General features: G+C 54.5%; 5 protein-coding genes across 5 annotated transcripts; 3 read left to right on the top strand and 2 right to left on the bottom strand.

The window, feature by feature from the left end:
- Positions 1–2,090: 2,090 nt before the first annotated feature.
- CTAM01_08961 (CHCH domain-containing protein) lies at positions 2,091–3,004 on the bottom strand (the record flags this gene model as incomplete). Its single annotated transcript, XM_060524981.1, has 4 exons — positions 2,091–2,231; positions 2,344–2,476; positions 2,633–2,860; positions 2,985–3,004. The coding sequence occupies 4 exons, from the start codon at positions 3,002–3,004 to the stop codon at positions 2,091–2,093; spliced, it is 522 nt and encodes a 173-aa protein (XP_060380421.1).
- A 189-nt stretch (positions 3,005–3,193) lies between these two features.
- CTAM01_08960 (nucleoporin nup44) lies at positions 3,194–4,804 on the top strand (the record flags this gene model as incomplete). The annotated part of the gene is made up of 4 exons (XM_060524980.1): positions 3,194–3,312; positions 3,619–3,935; positions 4,000–4,646; positions 4,703–4,804. 4 exons carry the CDS (start codon positions 3,194–3,196, stop codon positions 4,802–4,804), a joined length of 1,185 nt encoding a protein of 394 aa, XP_060380420.1.
- A 459-nt stretch (positions 4,805–5,263) lies between these two features.
- Positions 5,264–5,561, bottom strand: CTAM01_08959 (uncharacterized protein; the record flags this gene model as incomplete). The annotated part of the gene is made up of 3 exons (XM_060524979.1): positions 5,264–5,301; positions 5,378–5,479; positions 5,549–5,561. 3 exons carry the CDS (start codon positions 5,559–5,561, stop codon positions 5,264–5,266), a joined length of 153 nt encoding a protein of 50 aa, XP_060380419.1.
- Positions 5,562–7,102: 1,541 nt separating this feature from the next.
- Positions 7,103–10,339, top strand: CTAM01_08958 (glycine dehydrogenase; the record flags this gene model as incomplete). Its single annotated transcript, XM_060524978.1, has 2 exons — positions 7,103–10,223; positions 10,278–10,339. 2 exons carry the CDS (start codon positions 7,103–7,105, stop codon positions 10,337–10,339), a joined length of 3,183 nt encoding a protein of 1,060 aa, XP_060380418.1.
- A 1,015-nt stretch (positions 10,340–11,354) lies between these two features.
- CTAM01_08957 (serine carboxypeptidase) lies at positions 11,355–13,499 on the top strand (the record flags this gene model as incomplete). The annotated part of the gene is made up of 3 exons (XM_060524977.1): positions 11,355–11,583; positions 11,643–12,954; positions 13,178–13,499. 3 exons carry the CDS (start codon positions 11,355–11,357, stop codon positions 13,497–13,499), a joined length of 1,863 nt encoding a protein of 620 aa, XP_060380417.1.
- Between the last annotated feature and the right edge of the window lie 581 nt (positions 13,500–14,080).

The following is a 14,080-nucleotide window of genomic DNA, read 5'->3' as shown; positions in this document are numbered from 1 at the left end:
GGAATACGTGGACTGCGTGTGGCCACCTTGGGTTGAGGACAACAAGGTTACGAAGGTTTGGGGGACCACAAAGGTGTTCTATGTCTCGTCAAAGGTGGTGAATCAGAGGTGGTGGCGATCTTGTCCTGTGTGAAGCCTTGCGTCGGAAGCATATTGTGCTCTCTGAGATACACCGGCTTGTCTTGCCTAAAGGAGTGATTTCTTGCCTGACTGCAGCGCAGGTTACGAGCATTATCAAGTCGTAGCCAGCTTCGCTGGGAACATGGACATCACCATGCTCGCTGCCCAACTAATCTCACATCGCATCTGTGACGGAGCTGGAGTGGCTGCTCACATCTCAGTTAGTAGAAGATCCCACTCACCCCCAGAAGTATTACCAAAATGTGACTGAAGTGAATACTAGATGTCATCTTTAGAGAATATGTCATGATCTTTTTCACCTCGTCATTCCTGCAGAAGGCGTAACCGAACTGGCTCCCGCCCCATCTCACGCTGACCCTTTATGTCCCGGCTACCCGCTGACAGCTGGATACTGCAGTGTCTGACAGCTCAGACAAGAGCTTACGCTTACCTTGTTTTACTTTACGATCCTAGTGCTCGTGGAAGCAACCTGGGCATCAATTGTAACGTCACGTGTCTTTACGAGATATGGGCAGGGCAGAGAGAAACAATTTGAAGAGGCTCTTGTGAGTCTAGATTGTTGAAGGTCTCCTTGTCAAGTACACGTGGGCTAAAGTATGGCGGTAGTTGAGCTAGATGAAGGCGCCCAGCTTCTATGGGTGTACTGGAATCAGCCTCGGCTTCCCTCTTTCCTGTGAGAGACATCTCAGATTAGCGGGGTTTATGTAGATTGATTTGTCTTACGAATGGTAAGATGGGACACAGAGGCTTTGAATAGTAGTGGCGGGGCGAGAGGCGCGAGACTGTCTTGGGGTGGCGATCTGTGCTACGATTAGTAGTGATGGGACGGCGAGAGGTAGCGAATATGAGAGAGTGGGAGGTTGTAAGAAGGTTCGCATGGTTTCGGATGCTGGCGGCTTACTACTTCCTTTGCTGTGACATCTCGGGCAAATGCCTCTACTCGTTGTGGACAGGGGAGAATCGTATTTCCAATAGGGGACGGAGTGTTATTGACGATGCTGTGCCTTCCTGTCAGTGGTGTTGCTTGTCGATTATCTGCTACAGCATATCGTGATCACTCGAGATTGAACATGATTGCTTCAATCGAGAGATTGGCGACAAAAGCCAAAATGGTCTTGCCAAAGATACCTTTCTAGCGAGACGGGCTCGTAGTTAAGTTATGCATCACCTAGGATACCCGAAAGCCATCAGCAACCCGGAGAGCTGAGCAAGGTAGAATTACGTGAACGCACTGTATATTCATCCGGTCTACACCCAATACACCCACGAGAGTGAAGCCAAAGCTATATACCCCCCCTCAACTCCGTTCTCGTTACCAGCCAGCAGGCGCCCGTCTAGGTCGACGGGTCAGGTCAAACTGGCTGGGTGGTGGAGTGGTTCAAGGTCGACAATCAAATTACGCCCACAGCCTACTCGACGACAGGCTACGAGTTCGAGTTCGATTCCCAGCAAGTGCGCCAGAGATGTAGCCCCCAGTTCAGCACCGGGGGGGTGAACTCTTTTGCTGCTTTGATTGGCTTTTACTATAAGAGGTGCTGAGGGTAACCTGGAGAAGTGAAGACCTCTGTGACAATATGAGGTTAACCGCTTCCATCTAGTAAAAGATCGTCCATATGCCTGCCAGAGCCCTATGGCGAATTTAAAACAGTCGTGATGGTCTATACGTCTCAGCACTCTCTCCATCAATAACCAACAGGCGCACCCGACTGAAGCGGCATCAGACATTAGAACAAGTAAAGCAGATCTGCATTGGGTCGAAAGATGTTAAGAAAAAAAAAGTGAAGCCATTGGTGTGATCCCAACTCTGATTGATGACATATGTACACAGCGTTTTCTATCGCCTAGTTCCAAGTCCTACATCTTCAACACAAAGCCCTCGATTGCCCTCCGCGCGCTCACGCGGAAGAAGTCGCTAAACCCCCATATCGCCGTCTGCTCTTGCTACACCTCTACGATGCTTGTTGCTTTGACGGGGGGATAAAGGGCTTGCCCTCGAGGGTGTTGATGGCTTGGTCGGCGTAGATCATGTGGTGGCGGAGCTCGACGGGGGTGACGCCAGGGCGCTGGTCGGGGATGTTCTTCTCGAGTTTCTAGTGACATAGTGTGTTAGCTGCGAGTCTGATGTTTCCATCTGAGGCAGTAGGGAGTGTTCAGATCGTTCCCTTCGTCGTGCTGGAACGGATGCGCGGGATGGTGACGTACTAGGTTCTCGTAGACACACTTGTTGAGCTTCCACTCGGCTGGTCGGCACTGGTAGAGCTGGTGGTTACGGTTCTCGATGCAGGTCCAGTGGGCCTTGAACTGCTCGAGGCAGTGGGTGTTGATATCCTTCAGCCTATGTAGTGTCGTTCCCATGTTAGCAATTCGATATCCCTATCAAATAACACCTGCTCTCGGGACCCATTGTCTGCGACATTTGGGCAAAATTGAGCGGCAGCCCGTCGGCAACATGACAACGAGGCTCGCTACAATAGCAATGGATTCAACATACACGCTGGAGGCGCATCTGGTGACCCGACGACCCTCCTTCAAACAATCAAATTCGCCGCGGCCCGCGCTGTCCGTCTTGCACTGCATGAAGTCGTCATTGTATTCGCGGCAACGGGCGCCGATGAAGTAGGACGCCGACAGAAGAGGCGCGGAGCTGGCACCAATCTCCTTGACCTTGGGGATATCGTCGGGCAGAGGGGTCGTGTCGACCTGGAACTGCTGGTTGAACCTGGCGCTGGGTGTTAGCCTCTCTCTAAAGCTCTCTGTATCGCGATCGGCCCGGGGTCTTCTTCGGCGGTGGTTTCGCTCAATTGGCCTGCCTATTCGGCCTGGAAGGGGGATGGAGAACGTACTGAGGCCGTCGGTTAGCCATGGCTGCGATTGTTGTGATGGGACCTAGGAGGAGGGCGGAAGGGAGTGGTCGAATCGGCGGTTCGGATGGTCTCCAGAGCAAGCTTTCCGGGCAATGGACGCTACCACGAATTGATGTGAGGTCGATTTAGGAGACGCCTGATTGGATCGGTTGGGGGCGAGGCTGAAGTGGAACTAGTGTGGCTGGGGTATGGCCTATTTGCAAGGTGGCTCGGTCTGGGAAAGTGTGGCGCCCGGTGAAGGCTACAGCAGCAGCAAGCTCCGATTTATTATTTTCGCGTTGCTGGGCTCGGTCCTCGTCTCCCAAGGGTAGCTCTGAACAGCCTTGCGACTGATACCCAGCGAGCCATCTCCGCCAACGCCTGAGAGAGAAAAAAGCGGTCGACCGCCTTCTTCGCGCCCTGGCTGCTCCTGGAAGTTTCTCTTTGTTTTGATACCCGCCAGTCCCTCACCTCAATTCCTTCATCGATTTTACGCTGAGCTTCTTGGCTTATTGCTTGCATTTCGCTGCAACTTCGCGCACCAATCGTCGTTATCCGACGACACACGCGACGGGCCTACGCTTCGCTTCGAACACCATCGACAAAATCCTTAACGCTCATTCCACACCATGAGTTTGTTCGGCGCACCAAAGCCCGCTGGGCAGACTGGAGGTCTCTTTGGGGGAGGTAGTTTCGGCGGCAGCACATTAGGACAGTCAACACAGCAGCAGCCGCAACAGCAACAACAGCAGCAGCAATCCGGCATGAGCTTGTTCGGAGGACAGAACCAGAACCAGACCCAGGGAGGCGCATTCGGCAACTCCATGGCTCAGTCTCAGCAGCCGCAGCAACAACAGCAGCAACAGCAGCAGCAACAACAAATGCCCAGCCTGTCGCAATCGCAAGCACAGCTCTCGAGCTCACTCTGGCAACCCGGAAGGGATACGCCTCGTACGTTCCTGTGCTCGTTCGGTAGCTTATTACGTTTGGATCAATGCTAACTTGTATACTGCAGAGAACCAAAAGCCCATTCCCGAACAAATGTCCCTCATCTTCGAGAAGTGGAACCCCACGAACCCCAACTGCGCGTTCAAGCACTACTTCTACAACAAAGTCGACGAAGCCTCCGTCCCCTTCTACAAGCCTGGCCCACACGAAGACCCGAGAGACTGGGAGGAGGCGCTGCAGAAGAAACCCGCGCCGGGCTACATCCCGGTTCTCTGCACAGGCTTCTCTGGCGTCGCGGCCCGCCTCCAGACGCAGAAAAAGGTAGTGGGGGAACTCAACGTGCGCCTGCACCAGATCAACGCCAGCCTTGACGCCATCCTCTCGCGGCACGACCTCGAGACCAGTGTGCGTGCCCTTGCGGCCCGTCGCCGTCACGTCGTCCTTCGCGAGCGGTGTCTCGCGCTGGCTGCCCGCGTGCAAGTGCTGCGCAACCGCGGATACGCTCTGAGTGGTGACGAGGATGATTTGCGACTCAAGCTGGCGGAGCTGGAGCGCAACGTGCAGGATCCTGCTCTGGCGGCGAGAGAGGAGGAGCTCTGGAGCCGGTTGATCGTGCTCAGAGACTACGCGGATCAGCTGATGAAGGAGACGAATAAGCCTGCTTTTGCGAGCGGCGAGGGTTTGAGCGAGGAGACTGAGCACAAGACGAAGAAGGTATGGTTTTGTAGTCCGGCAGATCATTTGATTCTGGTCGCTAACAGTGATTATAGGTCTTGGAAGATTATGAGAAACAAATCCAGCATCTCAAGAAGGAAGTCGAGTCCATTACAAAAGACTTTGCGGACTGGGAGAAAGAGCGGAACCCGAGCTAGAGTATCTAGGTCGTTTGGGATGAAGGCTATTACCAGGTGTGTCATAATAGAGGACGGCGCGAGCGGACGCTTTTATGTACGGAATGAACGCAAAAGGGAGATGGCCTACTAGCCGCATCAAGAAAAAGGACTGAGAGAGGGTATTCCCTCTAACAACGAAAGCAGCGAAGGAAAGCTTTGAACAAAAGTCGTGATTTCTTTTAACCCTGATTCCGATGTGATCTATACCCATAGTCCATCCAACCAGTCGTCGTCTACACTGTACAGATGATATTTATGTTACAAGAGGGATAATTATTCCCATTACACATCCCTGAGGCGGGTTGGTGGCTGGCAGCGCTTCATTAGTGCCGCAACCAGATTGCTCGTAGAGAGCACCCCCTCGCGGTTCTTGTTTTATTGTCGTGATCCTGAACTATGGCAAGCTCATCGATTTGTCGTTGGTGAAAGGCAAGTCCTTTACAGGACCTTGGAGGCGGCATCAATGACAAAAGGGGCTGGACAAGGAGTCTCTCGTTAGCATCTACTCTTAGATCTATTTGCATGTACAGGAAGAGAAAGGTTTGCGCTTACAGAGGTACAGAAGGACGGCAGAGACGACGACCTGCTGGATGGAGAAGTTGGCCTCGGCCTCCATCTGCTTGATCTCCTCCTCAGAAAGCTGGGGGGGCGCGACTGCAGGGAAAGATGGTCAGCGTTGCTTTCGGTGCAATTCGGCTCGCATAAGGTAGATATGGAACGTACATCCTCCGAACATCTTGTTGGTAGCTTAGTAGTATTGACTTGAAGGAAGTGGATAGGCGTGGGCGAGGGTGCAAGATGGACGGTTCGTTCGTGATCGGGATTTCGCGTCGGTGCCAGGTACAGCGATGATGTCGTCGCAAAAATTTAGAGAAGCTCCATCGTTCAAGCTCCGTCCCGGCCGGTACGTACCTAGAGCCTCAAAGTTGAGGTCTCCACAGGCGCATGCTTAGATACTCACTCTCCTTACCTAATCGGGTTTGCACATGCACAAAAGCAAGGTCGCTTAGGTAAGGCGGCTGGTGAGCATAAGTTTATGAAAAGAGACAGGACCAGGAAACGTTTCTTGGTGGCAGGTCTGTGGTGGTGGTATACTCGGCTCTCTGACCGAGCACTCGGTTTCTCATCCGCGCACCTCCAACCCTCCAAACCAAACGACCGCTTGGGAATACACTGCGCGAACGAGAGCCCCAGAACCTAGTCTCCCGCCCGCCACCCTTCACGACCTGTCATTGGCCTTCACATCCGTTTCTGGACGTAATGGCGGCGGCTCATGGATGGCTCGCCGAGCAGTTTGCCCAACGCGCCGGGGCCCCAAAGTCAGGGAATGGCTGGGGAACTGGAGCCCACCTACAGGCTACGGATCATAATCCAACTGGCACCCATCATCAAGCTTCCCTATCGTTTTGACCGCGCTTATCAGCGAGCGCCGCTGCGCGCCCGATAAGGCCAAGTCTCACCTCCCACCCTCACCTCTCAGGGTGTTGGTGCGCGGTTCCCAGGGATCCCGTAACCAACCGAAAGAGTTGGTGTTTGGCGTCGGGTGTTTAGGGTGTCCGTTGCGGCGGCGAACGAGCGGGCGGTCCAGTATGCAGACACAGTAGTCTGTATCTCACTCTGTAATTCGTAGGGAGATCTACTTGTGCATACCCAACCTTACTATGCTACTATGAAGGTAGGTAGGTATACGACTCAGGAACGGCATCCCTGGCCACGTCTGGTGGCCTGGTATCCGTACCTTTGGTGTTTTGACTATGTAGTACGTACCGCTGTCTCGATAAGTAGCCGTTGCCGCAAAAAGAAAGAAACGAAAGGGCGGATGGCTGCCGGTCTTCGAGCTCGCCCTCACCGACTCCTTCATATTTGAAGAGCATTCCGGAAGCTGTTCTGTTGTATACGTTTACTTTGGCTTCTATTTATTCTCCCCTAACAATCATCCCATCTGCTTAACAGAAACCTCTTTCGCGTCAAGACCTGGATTCAGGTGTTTTGAAACGGTTTTTGGGCTGCGTGCGAGAGCTTGGTCGCTTTTATCCCGAGTCGCATCTCGGATCGCACGTTGGTGGCGACAAGGGTGTTACTTCTCGAGCTACAACGATATCGGCCCCAGATCCGAGCAATACTTCTATTCGCACGACTCTCTCAACCACAACACCTGCCCTTCTTCTCTTTCTCTCTTCTTTTCTATTCTTCTTCAAGACACACCTCCGACATTGTAGAGTCTCACTGGCATCTTCATCTTCTTTGTGTGAATTGCCACTCTACTCACTTCACACAATGGCATCACTGAGATTGCCCCTCCCCCGCCAGCTTCGGCTGGCTGCCCCGAGGTCAAGGATTGCCGCCCGCCAGACACCTGCTTCCTCGTGGGTTTGCAACTCATGTGTGTCAAGCTCGGCATCGTCCTCGCGGATTCCCCGTGTGAGGGCATTCAGCGCCTTTGCAGCTCTTCAGAATGCCACCAGTGCAAAGATTGGCTCAGTCGATCCCTCCCTTGAGCCGCTGCAGAGGCCCGAGTCCTTTATTCCCCGACACATCGGACCTGATGTTACCGATGCTGAGGCCATGCTGAAGGCGCTCGACCCTCCGGCAAAGTCAATTGACGAGTTTATTGCCCAGGTTGTCCCTCCGGATGTCATCTCCGAGAGGAAGACATTTGGTGCTTGGGACAATGAGGGCCCCCTCGATGAGAGCAAAGTTCTGGCGAGAGCCACTGCTTGGGCCAAGGCCAACGAGGCGGCTCCGAAGCCTCTTATCGGTGCTGGATACAACCCCAGCGTCACGCCTCGTGTAATTCAGACCAACGTCCTCGAGAGCCCTGCTTGGTACACCAGTTACACCCCCTACCAACCCGAAATCAGCCAGGGCCGCCTTGAGTCGCTTCTTAACTACCAGACCATGGTGTCCGATTTGACCGGGCTCCCCATTGCCAACGCCAGTCTGTTGGATGAGGGTACGGCCGCCGCTGAGGCCATGACTCTCTCCATGAACGCTCTTTCATCATCCCGGGCCAAGAGACCCGGCAAGACCTTTGTTGTCTCACACCTCGTTCACCCTCAGTCTATTTCAGTCATCCAGAGCAGAGCTCAGGGATTTGGCATCAAGGTCGAGGTTATCGACGTCAACGCAGCGGATTCTGCAGAGAAGATCAAGGCACTGGGACAGGACTTGGTTGGTGTCATGGTCCAGTACCCTGACACCCAGGGCAAGGTTGAGGACTTCAAGGGACTCTCCGAGCTTGTTCATGAGCAGGGTGCCCTCCTCAGTGCCGCCACCGACCTGCTTGCCCTGACGGTTCTCACGCCACCCGGCGAGTGGGGTGCTGACATTGCCTTTGGCAGTGCCCAGCGCTTCGGTGTTCCTCTCGGCTTCGGTGGACCCCACGCCGCCTTCTTTGCCGTAAAGGAGGCCCACAAGCGCCGCATGCCCGGTCGCTTGGTCGGTGTCTCCAAGGACCGAAACGGCAACCGTGCCTTGAGACTGGCTCTGCAGACCCGTGAGCAGCACATCCGTCGTGAGAAGGCAACCAGCAACGTCTGCACTGCTCAGGCTCTTTTGGCCAACATGGCTGCCCTGTTTGCCGTTTACCACGGACCCGAGGGCCTGAAGGAGATTGCCTCGAGATTGGTTCGTCTTGCCCGTGGAGTCCAGGCCGTTGCCGAGGCCTCGGGTCTGGAGACCGAGCAGAGCGGCGCCAGCCCTGATGGCAAGGTTCTGTTCGACACCGTCGTCATCAAGGCCAGTGACCGTTCTCAGAAGATCCTGGCCGAGGCCAAGAAGGCTGGTCTGGGCTTCCGCGATTTTGGAAACGGTGATATTGGCATCAGCGTCAACGAGCACGTCACTGAGGAGGTGTTCAAGTCCATTGCCGCCGCCCTCGGCAGCGCTACCGGTACCCAGACCGCAGAGGTCGCGAACAAGGCCTACGGTGCTCTCACCCAGGACATCACCGAGCTCCTTCCCGCTACTCTTCGCCGCCAATCCGCGTACCTCACTCACCCCGTCTTCAACACTCACCGCAGTGAGACCGAGATCCTCCGTTACATTCACTACCTCCAGTCCAAGGATCTGTCTCTTGTTCACTCCATGATCCCTCTCGGATCCTGTACCATGAAGTTGAACGGCGCGACGGAGATGGCTCTGATCACCCTCCCCGGATTTTCCACCATCCACCCTCACACGCCCGCAAGCGAGCTCCCGGGCTACACTGCCCTGATTGAGAGTCTCTCTGACCAGCTGAAGGGTATCACATCCATGGATGCTGTCTCTCTGCAGCCCAACTCTGGCGCTCAGGGTGAGTTTGCCGGTCTCCAGGCCATCCGCAAGCATCTCCTCTCCCAGCCCGGTGGTCAGAAGCGTGACATTTGCTTGATTCCCGTTTCCGCCCACGGCACCAACCCTGCATCCGCTGCCATGGCCGGCATGCGTGTCGTCCCCATCAAGTGCGACCAGAAGACCGGTAACCTTGACATCGAGGACTTGGAGGCTAAGTGCAAGAAGCACGCCGAGGAGTTGGGTGCCTTCATGGTCACCTACCCTAGCACCTACGGTGTCTACGAGCCCGCTGTGAAGAAGGCTTGTGAGCTCGTCCACAAGTACGGCGGTCAGGTCTACATGGACGGTGCCAACATGAACGCCCAGATCGGTATCGCCTCGCCCGGCGAGATCGGCGCCGACGTCTGTCATCTCAACCTCCACAAGACCTTCTGCATTCCCCACGGCGGTGGTGGCCCCGGTGTCGGACCCATCTGCGTCAAGGAGCACCTCGCTCCCTTCCTGCCCGGTCTCGCCCACGACGCCGACCAGGCCATGGTTTCCAGCGCCCCCTTTGGCAGCGCCGGTATCCTTCCCATCAGCTGGGCTTACAACGCACTGATGGGCAACGACGGTCTCCGTCTCGCCACCAAGACCGCCATCCTCAACGCCAACTACATCCTCGCCCGCCTCAAGCCTCATTACAAGATCCTCTACACCAACGAGAATGGCCGCTGCGCGCACGAGTTCATCCTCGACGCCCGTCCCTTCATCGCCACCGCCGGCGTCGAGGCCATTGACATTGCCAAGCGTCTCCAGGACTACGGCTTCCACGCCCCGACCATGAGCTTCCCCGTCGCCAACACACTCATGATTGAGCCTACGGAGAGTGAGAGCAAGGAGGAGCTCGACCGCTTCGTCGACGCCCTCATCAGCATTCGCGAGGAGATTCGCGAGGTCGAGGAGGGCAAGCAGCCTCGTGAGGGTAACGTTCTCCGCATGGCGCCTCACCCCCAGATGGACGTCATCTTGGGTGACGGCGAGGGCAAGTGGGACCGTCCTTACTCCCGCGAGAAGGCTGCGTACCCCCTGCCTCACCTCAAGGAGAAGAAGTTCTGGCCTAGCGTGGCTCGCGTTGACGACAGTAAGCTTTGTCCCTTTCCAGATTAATATTGGAATCTTTACTAACAGAGTATAGCATACGGTGACACTCACCTGTTCTGCACGTGCCCTCCTGTCGAGGATACCACAGCAGAGTAAATCGATGATTTTGCATCCGATAGACATGATACCAGCAGACCATAGATTTGTGCCTGCATGACAGCTTTTATGTCTTCAACACGGGAACGGCTAGGCGATCTCAGACAGGGCATCTAACCCGTTGAGATCCCTCTTGTTCTCTGACATCCTTCAACATTTTTCCAATCATCTCTTAGCAAGCGGGGATTTGAGTTCCTACGATTTCAACAGGGAATACACATACACCTTCATGTTTACTACATATGAATGTGCGGGCGGGTTTATGGGGCCGGAGACATGGGCCACCGGGGAGTTTAAACAACAAAACAACAAAAATGGTTGTTTTGTTGGGGTTATTGCATTATTGGGCGTGCGAATTTGGTTTTGGTTATCTAGGTACCTAGACTGGCATTTCTAGCCGGGAAAAATATTGATATTGATAAGTTCAACTTGAAGTGTCTGGTGATGTTTGGAAAGATGTGTGCCATTATGATTGCCATTCTATCCTCTTCGTTTTTTTGATGGATTCATACCCAGAAGAAGCCCTTCACCTGTTTGCTTTCATGGTCTTTGGCTCTAGTGGGGAGTCTTTAGACAGCGTCTACCGCCCTAGGCAAAATCAACTCTTCGGGAACTGAGCAGGTAGGGTGGCAGTGTTTTGTCATCCAGAGAGCATCCTTTCCATGATAGAAAACCCTGCGAGAAATGGGGCTTTGGGTATCTAATCTGACTGATGACTTTCCATGGTAGCCATGTGCTTCTAGGCGGTCGGATTACATGCAGTGATGACCCGAAGATTCAAGAGACTTTGTGTTCCCCGGTACACCGAGCCGACCCCACTCGGCGGTCCGGCCTTCCTGATCAGGACGCCGTAACCTTCCAGGTTCCCACCTCAAAACTCCCCCAGAACTACGGCTCATCACCTGTGAGCTCACCTTACTCACCCTCATCTCATATCTCACTCTATCGTCTCTCGTCAGTTGATTGTCGCGGACTTTCATCAATTGAGCGTGTCCTGGCTCACAAGTAAGCCAAGATGGTCCGGATTACGACTTTAGCAGTCTCCGGACTCGCGCTCCTCACTCGTTTCGCCTCCGCGGTCGCGACGCAGGCAGACATCGAGTCGCCCGACTTCACCACCCTCTCGGTGCCGGAACACCCGCACCACGCTATCCGCATCAAGGAGCAGAGCGATGAGATCTGCAACGCGGGCTCGAGGCAGTGGACCGGATGGCTAGACACTGGTGGCAAACACCTCTTCTTTTGTGAGTGAAATGTGCCCAAAACATTGGAAGTGAACGCGCGACTAAAGCGATAATGATAGGGTATTTCGAGAGTCTGAACGATCCCGAGAATGACCCCCTCAGCCTCTGGATGACAGGCGGACCAGGCGGAAGCGGTCTCGTGGGCCTCATGCTAGAACTCGGCCCCTGCCTCATCAACGACAACGGCACAGGCACAGTACACAACCCCTACGCCTGGAACGCAAACACCTCCATGATCTTCGTCGACCAGCCCGCCGGTACGGGGCTCTCCTACTACGACGAGGACGTCACCCCGCCCGCGACGTCCTACACCGCCGCCGAGGACATGAACATCTTCCTCCGCATCTTCTACCAGGCCTTCCCCGGCCTCGCCACTGCGCCCTTCCACATCGTAGGCGAGAGCTACGGCGGGCACTACATCCCCGCCCTCGCGGCCGAGATCGTCTCCTACAACACGGGATCCCCGCCTCCGGACTTCAAAGTCCCGCTGGCGTCGGTGCTCATCGGGAACGGCTACGTCTCGCCTGCCGACACGACGTGGGGCTTCTACGATACCCTCTGCACCACCAAGCCCGGCGTCCCGGAGCCCGTATTTAACGAGAGCATGTGTGGGTTGATTGCCGATGCGCTGCCGCGGTGCATGTACCTCCAGCAGGCATGCTACGCCTTCCCGGACCCCATTGTCTGCGGCGCCGCGACGGACTTCTGCTTCGGGCACGTGGATCTGCTGTATTACCAGGACGTCAAGGCCGGCGGACGGAATCCGTTTGATATTACGCGGCCATGCGAAACGGAGAACATCTGCTACGGTGCTGGGGATGGGATTGAGAAGTACATCAAGACGGAGCGGGTGCTTGCCGCGCTCGAGGTTCCGGAGGCGGTGGGCAAGAACTTTAGTCTCATTTCCATGGACGTCAACGAGCGGTTCGAGCTGGCGGGTGACGTGTTCTTGAGCACCGAGGCGGATGTCAAGTATATCCTCGAGAATGGGGTCGATGTGCTCGTGTATAACGGCGACTTGGACCTCGCGTGCAACACGGCTGGTAACGTGCGGTGGACGAATAAGTTGTCGTGGGCTGGGCAGGTTGAGTTTGTTGCTAAGGAGCTCGAGCCGTGGTTTGCGGTGAAGAAGGGCGGGGAGACGGTCAAGGCGGGTATGTGGAAGCAGGTTTCTAAGAAAATGAGGGGGAGTAAGGAGACGAGGCTTGCGTTTGTGACTGTTGCGGGGTCGGGACATATGGTGCCGTTGGACCAGCCTGAAGTTGGGTTGCAGATGGTGAGGAATTGGTTGTCTGGGGATTTTGGCAAGGCTGTGAAGGGTGGTCCGGAGATGGTGGTCCAGGGCCAGAAGGAATTCGTGTCTTTGGAGTTGTAGTCTGACACGTTTGATGACAGAAGTTGGACACTTTGATTCGTTTGTTTTGGTAGCTGCTGCTGGATGTGTGGTTGCGTGAACTTTGATGTATACTATTCTTACGAAATCGCCAAGAGAAAGACACGAGTGTAACTATTTGAAAGACAGTGAAGACTTCAAGAGCACGACTATGTGAGGAAAGCTGAAGTTGATATGAGTTCGTCCTCACGGTGTAAGTAGCCCACAGACCACCAAGCTGAAGACATTCTGCGAGAAGCTCGGTGTGCGCATCATCGACTACACTCAGGGCGACTTGATCGATCTCCTTCAGCAAGATGGTGCCATCTTCAATCTTACCGTTAATAATGTCAGCAACGACCATAGGCTGTTCGAATCTGCCCATCTGTACACCATAACAGAGGCCAAGTCCATTCAAGTTGGGGGCGAGTTCAGTACCTTCTCCATTGTCAAACTTGCACTGAGAGCGTCACTTCCGGGTTTCATGAGTGGAAGCAAGCGAAAGTCCAAATATCGGCTGCTGGATCAAGCGTCGGTTACCTGACCATATTGGGGAATCTGGCCGTCGAGAAAAAAGGTCGAGATTGTTATTGGCGAGGAGTTGAGTTTTGGATAAGTCATCGATGGCTTGGGGAAACTTTGAATTGGACGTACAAAAGGCAAACTCAGTATAGCAATCCCAAATGTGTAGGCTTTTTCGGTCATGGCTATCCAATAGAGACCTCACTATACCGCCGCTTTTTGTTGATGTATTGCTATTCTGCGCGTGTTCGTTACCTGTCGCCTGCTTCAATGGGAGGCACTTGCCTAGCGCCTGAGATGCAACGCCAGCTAGTTCATTGAAGCTGAGAATCATGAATATTACCGTTTTCAAGGTGGCAGGTGATCTAACCTAACTGTCGGATTGGAAGTCCAATTCGACCGCGGCATACGGCCAACTGCGCAGGGGCCAATTGGGGGCCCTATTTACGATTATCGTAGCCAGCCCAACCTACGGTTGGAACCTCCTTTTTTACACCTACGCAGAAATTCATATAGTTCAATTGATCTCTTCGTCAACCTACGGTTCGAACCAACTACCCTGTAATAGGGATACCAACACTAACTGACCGACATAATCGCAAT

This window comes from Colletotrichum tamarilloi, assembly GCF_030869305.1.
Source record: "Colletotrichum tamarilloi strain Tom-12 chromosome Unknown Scaffold_33.1, whole genome shotgun sequence".
NCBI classification, from domain to species: domain Eukaryota; kingdom Fungi; phylum Ascomycota; class Sordariomycetes; order Glomerellales; family Glomerellaceae; genus Colletotrichum; species Colletotrichum tamarilloi.
The sequence above is the reverse complement of the archived record's forward strand: the minus strand, read 5'-3'. Positions and strand labels throughout refer to the sequence as shown.